Source organism: Phocoena sinus, chromosome 1 (assembly GCF_008692025.1).
Source record: "Phocoena sinus isolate mPhoSin1 chromosome 1, mPhoSin1.pri, whole genome shotgun sequence".
NCBI lineage: Eukaryota > Metazoa > Chordata > Mammalia > Artiodactyla > Phocoenidae > Phocoena > Phocoena sinus.
Window position 1 is genome coordinate 126,705,376 of NC_045763.1, and position 15,444 is coordinate 126,720,819.

General features: G+C 43.8%; 1 protein-coding gene across 5 annotated transcripts in view; it reads right to left on the reverse strand.

Moving 5' to 3' along the window:
• The window catches only part of SELP (selectin P), a 66,244-nt gene that overhangs the window by 11,906 nt on the left and 38,894 nt on the right, over positions 1-15,444 (reverse strand). For 2 of the 5 annotated variants that reach the window (XM_032649581.1, XM_032649609.1), the window contains 6 exons: positions 12,525-12,632; positions 11,868-12,080; positions 11,164-11,349; positions 8,665-8,850; positions 5,872-6,057; positions 2,377-2,562 (listed from right to left, as the gene is read on the reverse strand). In XM_032649581.1, coding sequence (XP_032505472.1) covers positions 2,377-2,562; positions 5,872-6,057; positions 8,665-8,850; positions 11,164-11,349; positions 11,868-12,080; positions 12,525-12,632 — 1,065 coding nt within the window. The remainder of the gene's footprint in view (positions 1-2,376; positions 2,563-5,871; positions 6,058-8,664; positions 8,851-11,163; positions 11,350-11,867; positions 12,081-12,524; positions 12,633-15,444) is intronic. The other 3 variants (XM_032649588.1, XM_032649601.1, XM_032649593.1) reach the window with 3 other exon arrangements.

Consider the following 15,444-nt stretch of genomic DNA (forward strand, 5'->3'; position numbering starts at 1 on the left):
CTTATGATAAATGCCCATGGAATAAACAAACAAGTGATTGAGAAATAAGTGACGAAGCCCTAATGATATCAGCCATAAATGTTCTAGATTCCTCTGGTGGCTTGTAGTATATCTTTTTAACAGCAGGTGATAGCATTTTATGTCCTTTAGTCTACAGAATTCGTGTCCAGGGAAGAGACCTCAGAGTTGTTGTTGTTGTTTTTTTACATCGTTATTGGAGTATAATTGCTTTAAAATGTTGTGTTAGTTTCTGCTGTGTAGCAAAGTGAATAAGCTCTATGTGTACATATATCCCTATACCCTCTCCCTCTTGCGTCTCCCTCCCACCCTCCCTATCCCACCCCTCTAGGTGGTCACAGAGCACGAGCTGATCTCCCTGTGCTATGCGGCTGCTTCCCACTAGCTATTTTACATTTGGTAGTGTATATATGTGCATGCCACTCTCTCACCTCATCACAGCTTCCCCTCCCCGCCGTGTCCACAAGTCCATTCTGTACGTCTGCGGCTTTATTCCTGTCCTGCCCCTAGGTTCATTAGAACCATTTTTTTTTAAGATTCCATTTATATGTGTTAGCATACAGAGACCTCAGAGTTGATCTTGTCCACTCTTCTCCTTTTGGAATCGAGAAAATCAAGGGTGTGACGTGATTTACATGGTCCATGACTCCATGGAAGAGCGATACAGGTCTTCTTTGGATATTAATCTAGTGCTCATTCCACGGGAAGGAAGAAGTATTTAGCTCTTTTCACTAATAGATTTCTATCAACGTATTTTCTCATTTGATCCCTCTCATTCTCTCATTTGATCACTCATTTCCGGCAACTAGACAAGAGCAGTGGAAAAGAGTAAATTTACAAGTGACTGACCCGGGATTTAGAAACCTGCCACTGTGTGGCAGTGTAGTGTAGTGTTGTGGTAAAAGCTCTGGCCCTGTAATCAGGCTAGACCTGGGCTTGAATCCTAGCTCCTTACTTCCTATCTATTAGATCTCTGCCAGCTGTTTATCTTCCATTTCCTCATCTTTAAAACGGGGAGAGTGACAGCCATGTTAAGGATAGTTGTGTGGATTAAATGCAAAAATGCATATGAAATAGCTGGTACTTATTTACACAAGCAATAAAAATTAGCTATTACTGCTGGTATAGTACACAGAACAATAGAACAATGGCAACTTTTGAAAGTAAACATGAGCTATAAATTAATCAATGCATAAACTTCTATTTTAGAGTATACTATATACTAGGTAGGTGTCAGTCAGATGTTTCGGGGGAATCAAAGACCCTTGCCTTTGAGGATCTACTAATTCATTGTCAATAGGGCTTGAGCTTGAATAAATTTAACCAGTAAATGATAAGCTTCAATTCAACAGATACTTGTCACACACCTACTTTTTTTTCTGTCTAGTTGCTGCAGGAAATACAAAGGTGAATGCGGCACAGTTGCTGCCCTCAAGGAGCTCATAATCCATATAGAAGTTGAGCAACGAGAAACATACACAGATAGTTAAACTGTGAGATCCTTGAGGGGTTGGGATGAAATCACATCCCTCCCTGAGTAAGCTCAGTGTCTGGGGCTTAGTAGTGCTCAGCGAAGGTGGATGTGGGAATGAATGAGTAAGAGTGTAGTAGAAAAATCCTTTATAACGAAGTAAAAGTCCCAGTAACATAGCTGAACTTCATCACTTACTAATAGTGTGAATTTCGACCAGTTACATAATCTCTGAGCCTCTATTTTCCCATCTGTAAAATAGAGACAATACTGCCTGTCCTCATTATTTTAGAATTGTAATAAACATCAAATATCACAGTGACACTAAAACACGTTATAAAACTATGAAATGTTTAAAGTTATTATTATAAGACTATTCAGAGAAGACTTCCCTGGTGGCGCAGTGGTTAAGAATCCACGTGCCAATGTAGGGGACATGGGTTCAAGCCCTGGTCCGGGAAGATCCCACACGCCGCAGAGCAACTAAGCCCGTGCGACACAACTACTGCCTGAGCTCTAGAGCCTGCGAGCCGCAACTACTGATCCTGCGAGCCACAACTACTGAAGCCCGTGCACCTAGAGCCCACGCTCTGCAACGAGAGAAGCCACCGCAGTGAGAAGCCCGCGCACCACAACGAAGAGTAGCCCCCATTAGCCATGACTAAAGAATGACCGTGCGCAGCAATAAAAACCCAATGCAGCAAATAAAGTTATATTAAAAAAAAAGAATATCCAGAGAGAGAGAGAAAAGCTTTTGGTCTAGATTGTTATGCTTTGTGGAGAAAGCTTCCTTTAGCTTAGGAACAGGTTTACATGAATTGCTGATGATCCTTCATTCTATACGGTTACTTGAGAAGCTGTAAGAGAGGATAGACCTGTGGTCCTACCGTCACACGTTGGTGGGGAATCTGTCCAGCGTCCAGATGGAGTACAGTCCAATCTTTCCGGTCCAGATAAAGAGAATCCCTCATCACAGGTGAACTGGCATGTGGTCTTATAACTGGAATCTCCAAGAGGCTGGACACAGGTCTTTGTTCCATTCTGAGGGTTTGGGAGAGGTGCACAGGTAACGGCTGCCGTGGGCATGGCCGAGGAGGAGAGAGGAGGTTGTTTTAGAACACAGCAACTTAAATCAGTGTGTGTGTGTGTGTGTGTGTGTGTGTGTGTGTGTCCGTCCTTAACATACCGCGGCAGCATGGGGTTAGAAATGATTGTTTGAATTTCATGGTGCTTTGTCACCTGGTAGAAGTCTTGTACGTGTGAAATAGCAGCAGTTGACAGTGGATTGGTATCCTGAAATGCTCACCGCCAAAGAGCTTTAGAGGTGATTTAAAAGGGAACTGGTTCTTTGTTGGGAAAGATAATGACGCAGCTCATGTTAGTTGCCCCTGGACAGGAGAAGGACTGGCTGCTTCCTTGATACCTTCTTCAGAGATAGACCTAATCACCTTGCCATAAAACAATGACAAGTGATTGGAAATAGGGAAGTGGAGTAAAATACTTTTTCCCCTTCCAGAAGTTCCTTCCACCAACCAAGTGGTGGAAAGAATCTGGGTCCAAAGCCTGCCTCTGTTACTTACTAGCAATGTATCTCTGGACAATAAGCTTTCTGAATCTCAGTTGCTTCATCTATGAAATGGGAGAAAAAACAATCCTTGCCTTGCAGGGATCCTCAGTTATACAAAATAATAAGTTAACTAAATCATAGGCAAAAAGTAAATTTAAAAATATTTTAACAATCATGACACAAAGTAGGAACATAATGTAACTGGCCATCTGCAGATGCTCTTCCCACCAGTCTCATCCTACAATGACCAGCCCCAGATGACACTACTTGTTCACCTATAAAAAACAGTAAATAAGATCTCATGGTGCTTTGCCACAGCTTATCCATGTGGAGTTTGTGGTGCTAGAGGACTTGATTTGGTTGGAGATCATGCTCTGTGACTATTGGCAAGTCACTTAACCTCTCTGAACCTCAATATGTTCACCTTTAAAATGTGGAGAATAGCTCCCAGGATTTTTACAAGGCTAAAAAGTGAAAACACTCTGTATGCAAATGTTAATGGCTGCCAAGATATCCCTCAGCCAATTAGTGAAATAAAACTCAGATTAAACATATTGGCATTAAAAAATGAAGGCTAAAGGCTAAGAGAACGCATGGTTTAAGGTGTTTCTTCTTCACTGTTTGGCCTGATTGGGTAGTGTATGGTTTTAGACCAGAGACAGTGGTGGTGTGGATGAACCTAGGGCCATTTCCACTGATTTGAACTGCTTGAGGTCTTGAGAGCATTTTCTATTTCTCTTTCTCTCTCTTCCCTTCCTCCCTTCTGCTTTCCAGCTACATTTCACCCCCAACCCCCCAATCTCATCCCTTGGCCGAAAGACCTAGTTATTTTCTGCCACTTGAAAAGTCTTTCTGCATTCAGTGTGGGAGTGGTGGGTAAGGGAGAGCAGGCAAGTCAAGCAGCCTATAAACTGTAAGGACAAATTGGGAGGGTGTTGGTACCATGAGTCCATTTGCAGCTCTTTTGTGGCCTTGCCTTCTGATAGCTCGGGTGGGGATACAGGGGCAAGGGGGACCTTGCAAAGGGAAATTGAGAACACTCTTTCAAGAGCATTACAACAGCTTGCAAGTGCAAGCCTCGTGGTACCTTCCTGCACAGACCACATTTGGGTATTTCACTTGATGCTTGCCCGGCAACAAGAGGAGAAAGTTCAGTCAGAGTAAACAAAGAACTAAAAGCGGAAGGAAAGTGGAAGGTCACAGGAAGCCATGGTGAGTGTGAGCCTCCTTGCTGTGAAACACCCACAGGTGGGCCAGTGTGGGGCAATGAACTGCAATCTGTGCCCTGAACAGCCCAGGGTCGTTCGGAAGGGTGCTAAGCATTGTAACACCCTCCTCAGGGGCTCCAAGTTCTTCCCCAAAGCTGTGTGGACTTTGTAGTATATTCAGCCTTCAGTGTAGCCCAGGTGACAGCTGAAGAACCAAGGCCACAAGCCTCACCTTGGTCTCTGCAGACCCAGCTCAGAAGGTGTGCCCATCCCTAGCCCCTGTGGCTTGCCATGCTCTCTTGTGCCTGGGGCTAAAGGACATGCAGTTCTATTGAGTTGGTCAGCCCCTTCGTTCGTTCGTTCGTTCATTCATTCATTCACTCACTGTTGACCTAACTTAACAGTAGTGTGTACGTGTGTGTGCATGTGTGTGCTTGTGTGTGATCTGAATACCAAGTGGTTTCCTTTTTATTAAAAACATGTTTCTGCCTGCTTTCACTCCTGTTGGAAGTGGGTACGAAGTGAAAAGCAAAGGCAAACAACGCAGAATTGGCTGGTATTTTACCTACCTAATTTTATTATTAAAATTGTATATATATGCATCATAAAAATACTAATCACGTGGAGGAAAAAGTGGGAAAATATTGGAAGAATTCATACAAGAAGGGAGAAACATAGCCAGTGTGTCTGTTTTAGGGTTGGGTATTTGGGGGAGGTATTTAAGAGGATTTTTTTGTTTCTCTATTTCCTTATTTTTCTGTAGCTTTTATAAATAAAAATGTTATTTTTTTAAAAGCAGTATTTGCCATAAATATAAGTAAATATTTGGATACAGGGAGTAGAAAAAGGAATGGGGAGTAGAAAAAGCGTATATCTGTCCTTCAGTTCCTAAACACAGATGATTAAAACCAGTTCTATTCCACACAGTAACTGCCTTTACTTTATATCAAGTGTAATGCAGACAAATATGCTTATGCTGAATATATGTATACTTTGTTTCTTCTGAGAATCCTGTTGACCTTGCATGTACAGATTAGTTTCTTCCTCTTTTCATCAGTCTTCACTTTATCCTAAGTGGATTTCTCCAGTCTTAACACAGATCTTGGAGGATGTTTGCAGCCAGGCACCTGTAAATTCTGCCCCTCCCATTCCACTATTAAAGCCGGGAGCTACCCCCCATTCCACCATTGTACTCCGTGGTTCCTAGGAGCAAAGAGCCAGATCAGTCTTGGAACAGCCATCCTGAGGCTAGCTCTTCCCTCTGGCCTTCTTTCCAGATACTATCTTCAGCCAAGTGAGAACAGTCCACCTGGTTCATGATAGGAGCCCTTATGTCCTGGGAAAGGCCCCAGGACAGAGCTGCAACCAGGCCACCACCACACCCACCCTGCCACCTTCCTGTTGCCAGACATCCTGTCGCTTGTGGTACCTGCCTAGCCCCTGAAGGCATTTGCATTTTGGATCCCTGGGTTACGTGATGACAGTGTTTATTCATTTTCCAGTCCATGTCAAGTTTCTGTCCCCTAAACAGTTACCACCTATAAAATACAGCTTTTTAAAATAAGCCTACAGTTTATTTCCAAGACACTGGAAAGAATTCATTTTACCTTGGCATTCTGGAAAAGGAGCATTCCAGTTCCCCGTATCCAAGCATTGCAGCACACTTGCTCCCACCAGGAGGAAGCCCTCATCACAGGTGAAGCTGCAGGTCGACTGGTACCTAAAGGCACCAAAGGGATGGGAGCAGTTCACCTGGGCCTTGTTTGAGGCTGGAAGATACTGGCACTGCAACGCTAAGGAGTGAGGAAGTGAGAAAGTAAGGGAGTGAGGAAAGTAATAAACAAGCACTCATTGATTTCCACCCCTTAACTCTTTCTAGTGCCAACAAGAGGGATTTCTGAATTGGGCATGTTTAACCTGGAGGACGAGGAAAGTGTCATATAATCCCAATGCCACATGAAGGACTCTAGGAGGAAATGTTGAGCCATCATTAAGCATTTGGCAATATGTATTCATAGTTTTAAAAATATCGTACTTTTGGACCCAAGAATCTATGCTAAGTATGTAACAAGATGCATATCAAAAATCAGTTCAGAGAATTTTTATCATGATATTATTTGTGAGAGCAAAATATCAAAAATAAACATAAATGCCACTAATTAGAGGGCAAAAATTAACTATCGTGGATCCATGAAAGGAATATGACATATTTCACCTTGGAAAGATATGGGAGGTGTCTCAATGCACAATGTCAAGTGAAAAAGCAGGATAAAAATTATATACACGCCATGATCTCAATCATATAATGCAGATGGCCATAAATGGAGAAAACACATGTATTCTATATATATTAAGTCTTTTCTCATTTTTAAAAGGGGAGCAATAGTTTTAACTACCTCATGGAGTTCGACTAAAATGCTCAATAAATATTATCTATTCTTATTATTACTAATGGTAGTAGTAGCAGCAGCAGTAATAGTCTTTAAATCATTATAGCTATGCATCAGATGCAGACCTTGAATGTCAGAGTGGAAAACGCTAGGAAGGCCTACCAGGGGAGTTATCGAAACCACATAACTAGACGCTTAAGAGAACAGTCAATTCTCTCTTTTGGGTGATTAGACATTTACCTGACTGGAGACAAGAATGTCTCCAGTGACCCCTAAAGACCCTCTCCTTTTAAGCCTGTCAAAGGGCTCTCTGTGTCTTTGTCTCTCAGACAATACCTTCCCAGTACATCCCATTCCCCTCGCTAAGCGTCACCATCACGTTGTATGATGATCTATTCCTCTACTGCCGCACTTTTTCTTCAATTTTTTAACTGTAGTAAAATACACATAGCACGAAACTTATCTTTTACCACTTCACCATTTCTAAGTGTACATTCCAGTGGGATTAAGTACATTCATATTTTCGTGCAACTATCACCACCATCCGTCTTCAGAACATTTAACGGCAGCTACCTATTCCTCCTCTAGGCCCCAGCAACAACCATTCCACTTTCTGTCTCAGTGATTCTGACTACTCTAAGTACCTCCTATATGTGGAATCATTCAGTACTTGTCTTTTTGTGATTGGCTTACTACACTCAGCATAATGTCCTTGAGATTCATCCATGTTGTAGCATATGTCAGAATTTCCTTCCTTTTTAAGGTTGAATAATATTCCATTGTATATATGTATATACCACGTTTTTCTTATCCATTCATCTATGATGGACACTTGGGTTGCTTCCACATTTTAACTGTTATGAATAATGCTGCTATGAACATGGGTGTATACATCTCTCTTCAAGACACTACTTTCAAACCACTGCCTCATTTTAAAATCAGGTATACTTAGACCCAGGGTTCACATAAATTGCTTGGGATCTCACATGAAATGCCAATATTTTCATTCCTGGGACATAAATTCTGTGTGGGGTACCTCTTGTAAAAAAAAAAAAAATCTTCGTGATTTCCCTATATCTCAGTTCTTCAAGAGCAAAATATTGAGAACATGAACTATTTAAAGGAGATCACTTTGTAAAATCAGATCAGAGACATATGATTTACAAGGTAATGTTATGATCATTATTTTACCTACATTTGTAAAGCTCATAGCAGTTTTTAAAATAAATTTATTATTTTATTTTATTTATTTTTGGCTGCGTTGGGTCTTCGTTGCTGTGTGCAGGCTTTCTTTAGTTGCAACGAGCGGGGGCTACTCTTCGTTGTGGAGCATGGGCTCTAGGCGCCCAGGCTTCAGTAGTTGTGGTGTGCGGGCTCAGTAGTTGTGGCTTGTGGGCTCTAGAGCGCAGGCTCAGTAGTTGTGGCTCACAGATTTAGTTACTCTGTGGCCTGTGGGATCTTCCCGGACCAGAAATAGAACCTGTGTCCCCTGCATTGGCAGATGGACTCTTAACCACTGTGCCACAAGGGAAGTCCCTCGTAGCATTTTTAAGCTTGCATTTACACACACTAATCCACAACCACTAGTGAGGCGGGTAAGGGAGATAATAGTACTCTTATTTTGCAGGTGACACTGAGCTTTAGAGAGACCAAAAGCTTGTTGCCAGGAAATGACAGAACTGGACTAAATGTCTTGTCATTACCCTTCAACTGTTCCATGCTGTTCCTCATGCATAATTCTTTCCTCCCAGCGCCCCCTCCTTCATGCCACCTCACGACATCCACGTCAGTCCATGCAGCCCTCGCCTTGCGTTTCAGGATACTGTAATGAACACATGCCTAGGACTGCCCTCACTCACCACTTCATCCCGAGGGGCCACACAAAGGGCCTGGCACATAATAGAGTCTTAGTGAATGTTAGAATAATAAATGAATGACAGAACTAAATGCACATGCTGATGCCTTTAATAAGCTGAGAGGCAGGGAAGCAACGTTATGCTATCACAGTACCTTGACAGACTGGGGCTGGCGCTGTCCACTGTCCCAAATCAGCACATCGAACTGTGTCAGCTCCTCTCAGTGTGAAACCCTTAGCACAATGAAAGCTACAGTTGCTGTTGTACTGAAATGCTCTCGAAGACAGGGAGCAATCCATGCTTCCGTGGACAGGACTCTCCAGAGGCTCACAGGCAATGGCTAAACGGGAAAAGTGATTGTCTGATACTGGGCAGTAGAAGGGCTCAATTCTTTCTCAGAAGAGCCCCTTGAGAGATGCTCCATCTTTTCGACCCACACTGTCAGTACATGCAGAACCCTCAATCCTCCTTTTTCAAAAAGAGGTATCTGCCAGGAACACCTTGCCATGCCTCTGTTTACCTGGATCACTCACCTGCCCTTCAAGTCTCAGCTTAGACTTCACTTTCCTTAAGAAGCCTTCCCTGGCCACCCCAGCTCGGGCTAGAAGCTCTTCCAGTGTGCTCCCACAGCCCCCGTTCTTGAGCTGTTCATGCATTATTGTAATTCTGCCCCTCCCCTTAGACGGCAATCTCCTTGAGGCTGGTGTCATTCATCCAGAGTTGTATTCCCAGAGCCTGGAAGTGTTTCGGACATTGAAGGTGCTCTTTAGATATTTATTGGCAATATTTGTGAAATTGGATCTGGAAGGAGGAGATATAGAACAGACTGGACTTTTAAGGAAAAAGCTGGAACAACCTACCTTATTGTTGGCACTCCAATACCGAGCCCTATAAAATGATCCTGAAAGAGCCTTGTCTCTTGAACACAGGATGTCATCCTAAACAGACTTCAATTGCCAAGTGAGTGCAGCCCAAGGTCAGTTCCTGAGCACAATTAAGCCCCGAGTGACCTCAGTTCTGATAAAGACTGGCTTCCTCCTGCTTTTCCTTGACAAAGCCTGTCATCTCCAGGATACTTCTGGAGTTTATCAGAGTATAAAGATTACCTGTACACTGTGACCTTAGACCTCTGTTTTTTACAGAATCGGGGCATTTAAGAACCAAAGACCCTCTAGTGTTTCTCTCTTACTTGGCAGATGAGAAAAGTGAGGTTCAGAAATTTTAAATGACATCCCTAAGGTCTTATATGTAGACAGTAGTAGAGCTGGGTTTATAATCCAGGTCTCCCGGAAATTCCCTAATCCAACATTTAATTTCCCCCATATCCTAGTCCCCATTTTTGCTTTATAAGATGAAGGTGTGAGGCAATTACACAGAATTCAGTTTTGTGGTATTAGCTAACTGCCTAGAATTGTGTCACAACCTCTTTTTCAATGCAGTGGTTCCTTTGATCCTTTGTCAAAGGCTACCACTGAGGGCTATGATGAGCAATCTCTCCCTGTGTCCTAACAGCCACTCTTCTGACTCCATCTGAAGTATAGGAAGGACACTGACCCACAGCTTCTATACACCAATGAGGCAGGGAGGGAAAAAAGAGGCAGAAACAAAGGCTCTCTGCGAGGTACATTATACAAGCTATTTAATTGTATACTTTTTTATATACTTCATCCTCATTGAAGCTCCTTGCAATCCGTAGCTCATTTCGTGGAGGAGAAAACCATGCCTCCCGGACGCTGAACAACCTGTTTCAGTGCCAGAGCCTGGAGGAGGTCATCCTGATGTTAAGAGCCCTTGATCTTTCCACTGTGCTGTGACTCCTTCCCGGTGCACTGGGGGCTGCTAATGAAAAATCCTACCCTCGAAGGTTGGCAAGGGTGCAGTCCCCCAGCCAGGGCCAGTGCAACAGAGTGTGTCCCAGCCCCTCACGCGATGGTCAGGTTCACATTCAAATTTGTAGCTGGAGCCATTGCAAAGGCAGTGAGGGGATGGACACAGTCCAGGGTTCCTTTGCTAGGGGCTTCCGGGAGCTGACACTGCGTAGCTGGAGAGAACAACCAAGGACAGAGAGAAAGGTACTAAGGAAGGAGAAAAACCATGCCCACAGCTAGAGAGCAATGGTGAATCCACCTCTGGAAATCCAGGTGGCACTGGGAATCTATAAGGTTCAGGAGACCCTAGTGATGTTTGTCCAGACTTGTATGTAGTACCAGCCTTCAGGGGGGCCTAAATCTCTTTAAAATAAAAGACTCCTTCGAGCTTTTTCTAATGTCCTTTATTCCCTTTACTGCTATAAACCTGTCCTGGTATTTCTTCTAGTGTCTACTTACAGATGTAGATGCTATCCTTTCCCTCTTACGTGAAATTTATGAATGAGGTCGTTCTGAAGTTGCTTGAGGGCAGTGAGTTTTGGGGAAAGGAGGACTTTTAAATTTTGTTTAAAATAAGTAGTAAAATCAGCCTCTTTTTTTTTTTCTAGAGCCTGACACTCTTTTCCTATCCCAGATGAACACAGTCTAGCTGAGTGGTAGGTCAAAGGAGAGTCAAGTTGTGGTGATTCAGGCCAGTTTCTCCATAAGCTAGCCAGTTTCATCTGTGCTCCCATCAAGAACCAGGTGCAGTGGACATTATACATCCCCAACTGCCTGAAACTCACCTTGACACACTGGAGCTGGGGCTGTCCACACCCCCGAGGCTGTGCACTGCACCACCTTTGGTCCAACTAATGCAAATCCCTCTTCGCAACTGAAGCTGCAGCTGGACTGGTGCTGGAATGCTTTTGCAGAGTGGAGACAGGTCATGCTTCCTTGCTCAGGAGACTTCAGGGGTGGGCACTGGACAGCTAAAAACAACCACAGAATAATGGCATGAGACCTTAGATTATGCCTAGCACCTTGGAAGCTTTGAGATGCTGCAACAGCTGTCCGCATCTTCCCAAAGTGTCAGGCAGGTGATGAACTTTGGTGGTTAAATGGTACTTTCAATAGCTGTTTGGAAATATCCAAGCATCCTTTTGTTGTTTACTTTTTAAAGAAGCAAGGTAAAATGATCAAATTAACAATACCCAACCCCTAACTCATTACTGTACTCTGTTCACTTTGCAATTAACAAAGGGAGAAGGACCCTTTTGTATTGCTTTTGCCTGAGAATCAAGAGCTAAACTGACTACCTCACTCCACAGATACAAAATCATGAAAATTAAAATTAGTGTTACTCTGGTTGACGGGTAATAGTCATCAGCAGAATTTCCCATCTAACGTAGATCCCCATCCTTTCCCTTGTCTTTTAAATGGGGGAAGCTTGTTCTCCCCTCTGAAATTCTAGTTGTGAGTGAAGATGGAAAGAACCGGGTGTACATACCTACACACTGTGGAGGCGTATTCGTCCAGATTCCAGAAGCCAAACATTCCAGCTTGCTGGGTCCATTCAGCGTGTACCCTTCAGCGCAGTGGAAGCTGCAGTGTGTGTTGAAAGGGAAGTTTCCCAGAGGGTGACTGCAGTTCATGAGCATGTGTTGAGGGAGGTCAAATTCGCTACACTCTATGACTGTGGGGACGAGATATTGATTTCTTTCTTTGCGGGTGGAAAGACAATGTCAGGTTTGCTAAAAGCTGAGCTGTTTGTATAACCCACCTAAACCCATCTCCCTGGACTTCTAACCCAACCCGTTCATCTTTAGCTTTGTATTGGTTGCATCTTGGGAAATAATCATTCTTTCACTGGTTTTTATTCCCAACAAGCAAAATTAGCCTGAAAGAGTTCTCTTTGTTTTACTGCCTTTTCATTTCCCTTTTACCTTTTGAGATCTGGGGAGGAAATGCTCTCTCTAAGAATAAAGTGTTTTAACACAGAGTGTGTGTCTCTGACAACTTGAGTGAGGCAGACTGACAGATGGTAGAGAGAGGCCCCAGGACTAGCCTTTACTCACTGGAGCAACTCCAACATGATTTTCTCCCTGGCATCACCTCTAGCACAAGACCAAGGACCACAATACTGCCAACAAAATAGTGGCCTCACCATATTCACATTCTGGTCCATAGAATCCAGGGTAACAGGAGCAGGTGTAGTTTCCGATGGTCTCAATGCACTCTCCTTGCTTGCTGCAGGACATATCCTGGCAGGAGGCTGTGTGGATACAGAAGGGTCAGAATCATGGGCATTCCCAGGAGGTGTGAAGAAAAGCTGGACTCTTATTCCGAGTCACAGACTTGGTCCCACTTGGGTAAGCTTGATCTAGCCAGACAACAGAAAAACCACAGCATCCCCTGGAGAGCCAGCTTGTTCCCTGGGAAGGACACTGTCAGAGCCTGCTGGAGCATTCCCTGGCTTCTATTTGAGGCCGCATTTCGTGTTGCCTGAAGAGGGGTTGCCATGTGCGGACACAGAGGGACAAATAGAGCCACCAATACATGTGTAGACGGTGAAACTCCTCTGTGTGGTACAAAATAGTTGTGGCTTTTAACTAAGAGCGTTCATAGAGTTGTATTATTATGGAAACTCCTATGACAGATACCACAGGGGTGGCAGGGGTCATGCATACGTAGTCAGAATCCACGCTCCACTCCCTATTATGTGGCGTCAGGCAAGTTACTTCTTTGAGCCCAACCTGCCCACTGTTAGGGCCAAAGCTCTTCCATCTTTGGTCTAAGTCTATGCCCGACACCACGTGGAGGAGGAGCAGAGGACCTGAATGAGATGTTTAAGACCTACTCATGGTCAAGGACAAATGACCTTATGGGGAGCTGTGTCACAAGTCTAAATATGCCAGATTTAGATGGTACAGAGATGACTGACCTGCCAGGCCCTCCTCACTAAGTCTATGCCACTTGGGTGACAGCACAGAGAAGGGGCAGAGTTTCTTTCCTGTAAGAGACTTGTTGAGGGTGTATGCACTATGCCCTTGGTGGTAGATTAGTATTAGAATTGATACCATGAAAGCACTGAGAGTGTTTTCATTGATGAGGTCATAGCTGGGAGCAAGGTCTGTGGCTGGACTCTTTTCTAGTGGTGTTTCCTAAGCCCAGCCGACCATTGGTCTACATTGGGGTCTATCACAAGAGGAAATCCATATGTCACATAGCAGGTTGTGCTATTTGGTCTCTATATTCCCTCTTAACCCTGAGATGCTGTAGCTCTGTAAGCCATGCAGTGTCCTACAGCAGGAAGTTCCGATGGCAGCCAGTGAGTTTGGTTAAGCTGCACTGAACCACTGGGAAGGGTCCAGGTAAAGAGAAGATGCAGGAAGCAATAGGAGTTCCTAAATAGAAGTTCGGTCCATGTCTTCCACCCTATTCACCTTGACCCACCAGTGCCTTATAGTAATACCTGCCTGCCCTATGCTCTCAGAGTATAAAAATTTTGTTCTAACTATAGCTTCCTCAGGGTCTCAGAACTCTAAGAATGGCAAAACAGCCAATGTTCTGCATTTTATTCCATTTCAGGGTTTCCAGGCAGGTTAATAACTTATCTATTTCTTGGATCTCCAGGAAAGAACATAATGGTGATTCAATGAATCAATCTTTTTTTTGTTTTCCTTGACACCTTGTTCTGAGATCTAAGAAATCCTGACATTAGGGAATTATTCCAGCTTGGTTTTTTTGTTGCAGTGTAGTGTACCTATCTATTTCTCATCTATCTCCCACAGAGGACTGATGGTTCCCTACATTCTTTACATCTTGGATGGCAAAATGGCAATCAACGCCTAGAGTATCGTATTAGTGGAGGTGGAAGCCAACTGCGTTCGGGTGAAATTGTACCAATTAGTGATGCCTGCCATTGTTGCAGGCTAGAGGAGTGGCCTTGTTCATTGTCATTCATGCCAGTAATTTGCAATCTTGTTTCTTCCTTGCAAGCTTTATTGAGGAAGACTGTCTTGCAGAAATGGAGGCTGAAGTTTGAGTGGGGAGGGGAAGCAGTGGCATATTGGAACATCTCGTGGCAGCCAAGATAATCTGATCAGGACAGTTGTAGGGAGGCATAGCCCAGGAAGGGTAGGGAGCTGACTGAGAGAGCAGTAGGATGAGCTAACACTTTCGTGATGTCCATCCTGGCCTATAAAGGACAGGTCATTATTTTATTTATTAAATATAATAATAAGTTATTTGTAAAACGAGATCTGACTACGTGACAATGCGTGTATGGATATGCTTCCCCTCAGCTAGGAGGCTGTATGAGGAGAGGGAGAAAGTACAGGGAATACTCTATACTCTGTATTCTGTCCCATTATGGTTGAGGGCTTCTGAGGGGAGGTGTTTATAATCTAACAAATTTAGAACATATATAGCAGAGTGTGGCATCTGTAGGATGATTTATTGAAGAAGAAGCTTCAGAGTATTCAGGACTCTCTTGCCCAGGGCAGTCCATCCTCTCCCTAGCTACAGTGTTTGTATGCTACCCGGGGCAAGGTGGGCTCCTCTGGATGGGAAGCCACATCGGAAAGATGGAATCAGTTCTGGCACGAGGCACACGACCACAGGATGACCAAGCTTTCACGCAGGTCTGCTTACTCTGGAATCTGGAGAGTGGAGAATCAAATATACGCACAGGATCTCACCTTCAGTTACCTCTTCCCTTTCCTCGCCCCTCATCCCCTACCAAAGTCCAATGGACCTGGAGATATGTTGCTGTTGAAGGGAATCTGTAAAGCACTGTCATCCTTGGTCATGTTCTCAGATTGCCTCCTGAGAATGTTGAGCAAGGAGTGTGGTTGCATATGTGGCTAAAAATACCGCCTGTGGCGTAAACATGAGTTTGAAACTGGCTCCATCATCAAGGAACTTAGAATCTTGGGTAGGTTCTTGAATAGCTCTGAGCCTTTCCCTCATCAGCAAAATGAGGGCAGTAGAAGGAGCTGATTGATGAGGTTCTCATGAGGACTAAATGCAACTAATACTAAATAGACGAATGACACATGAACTAATAGAAATGCCTGGAACAT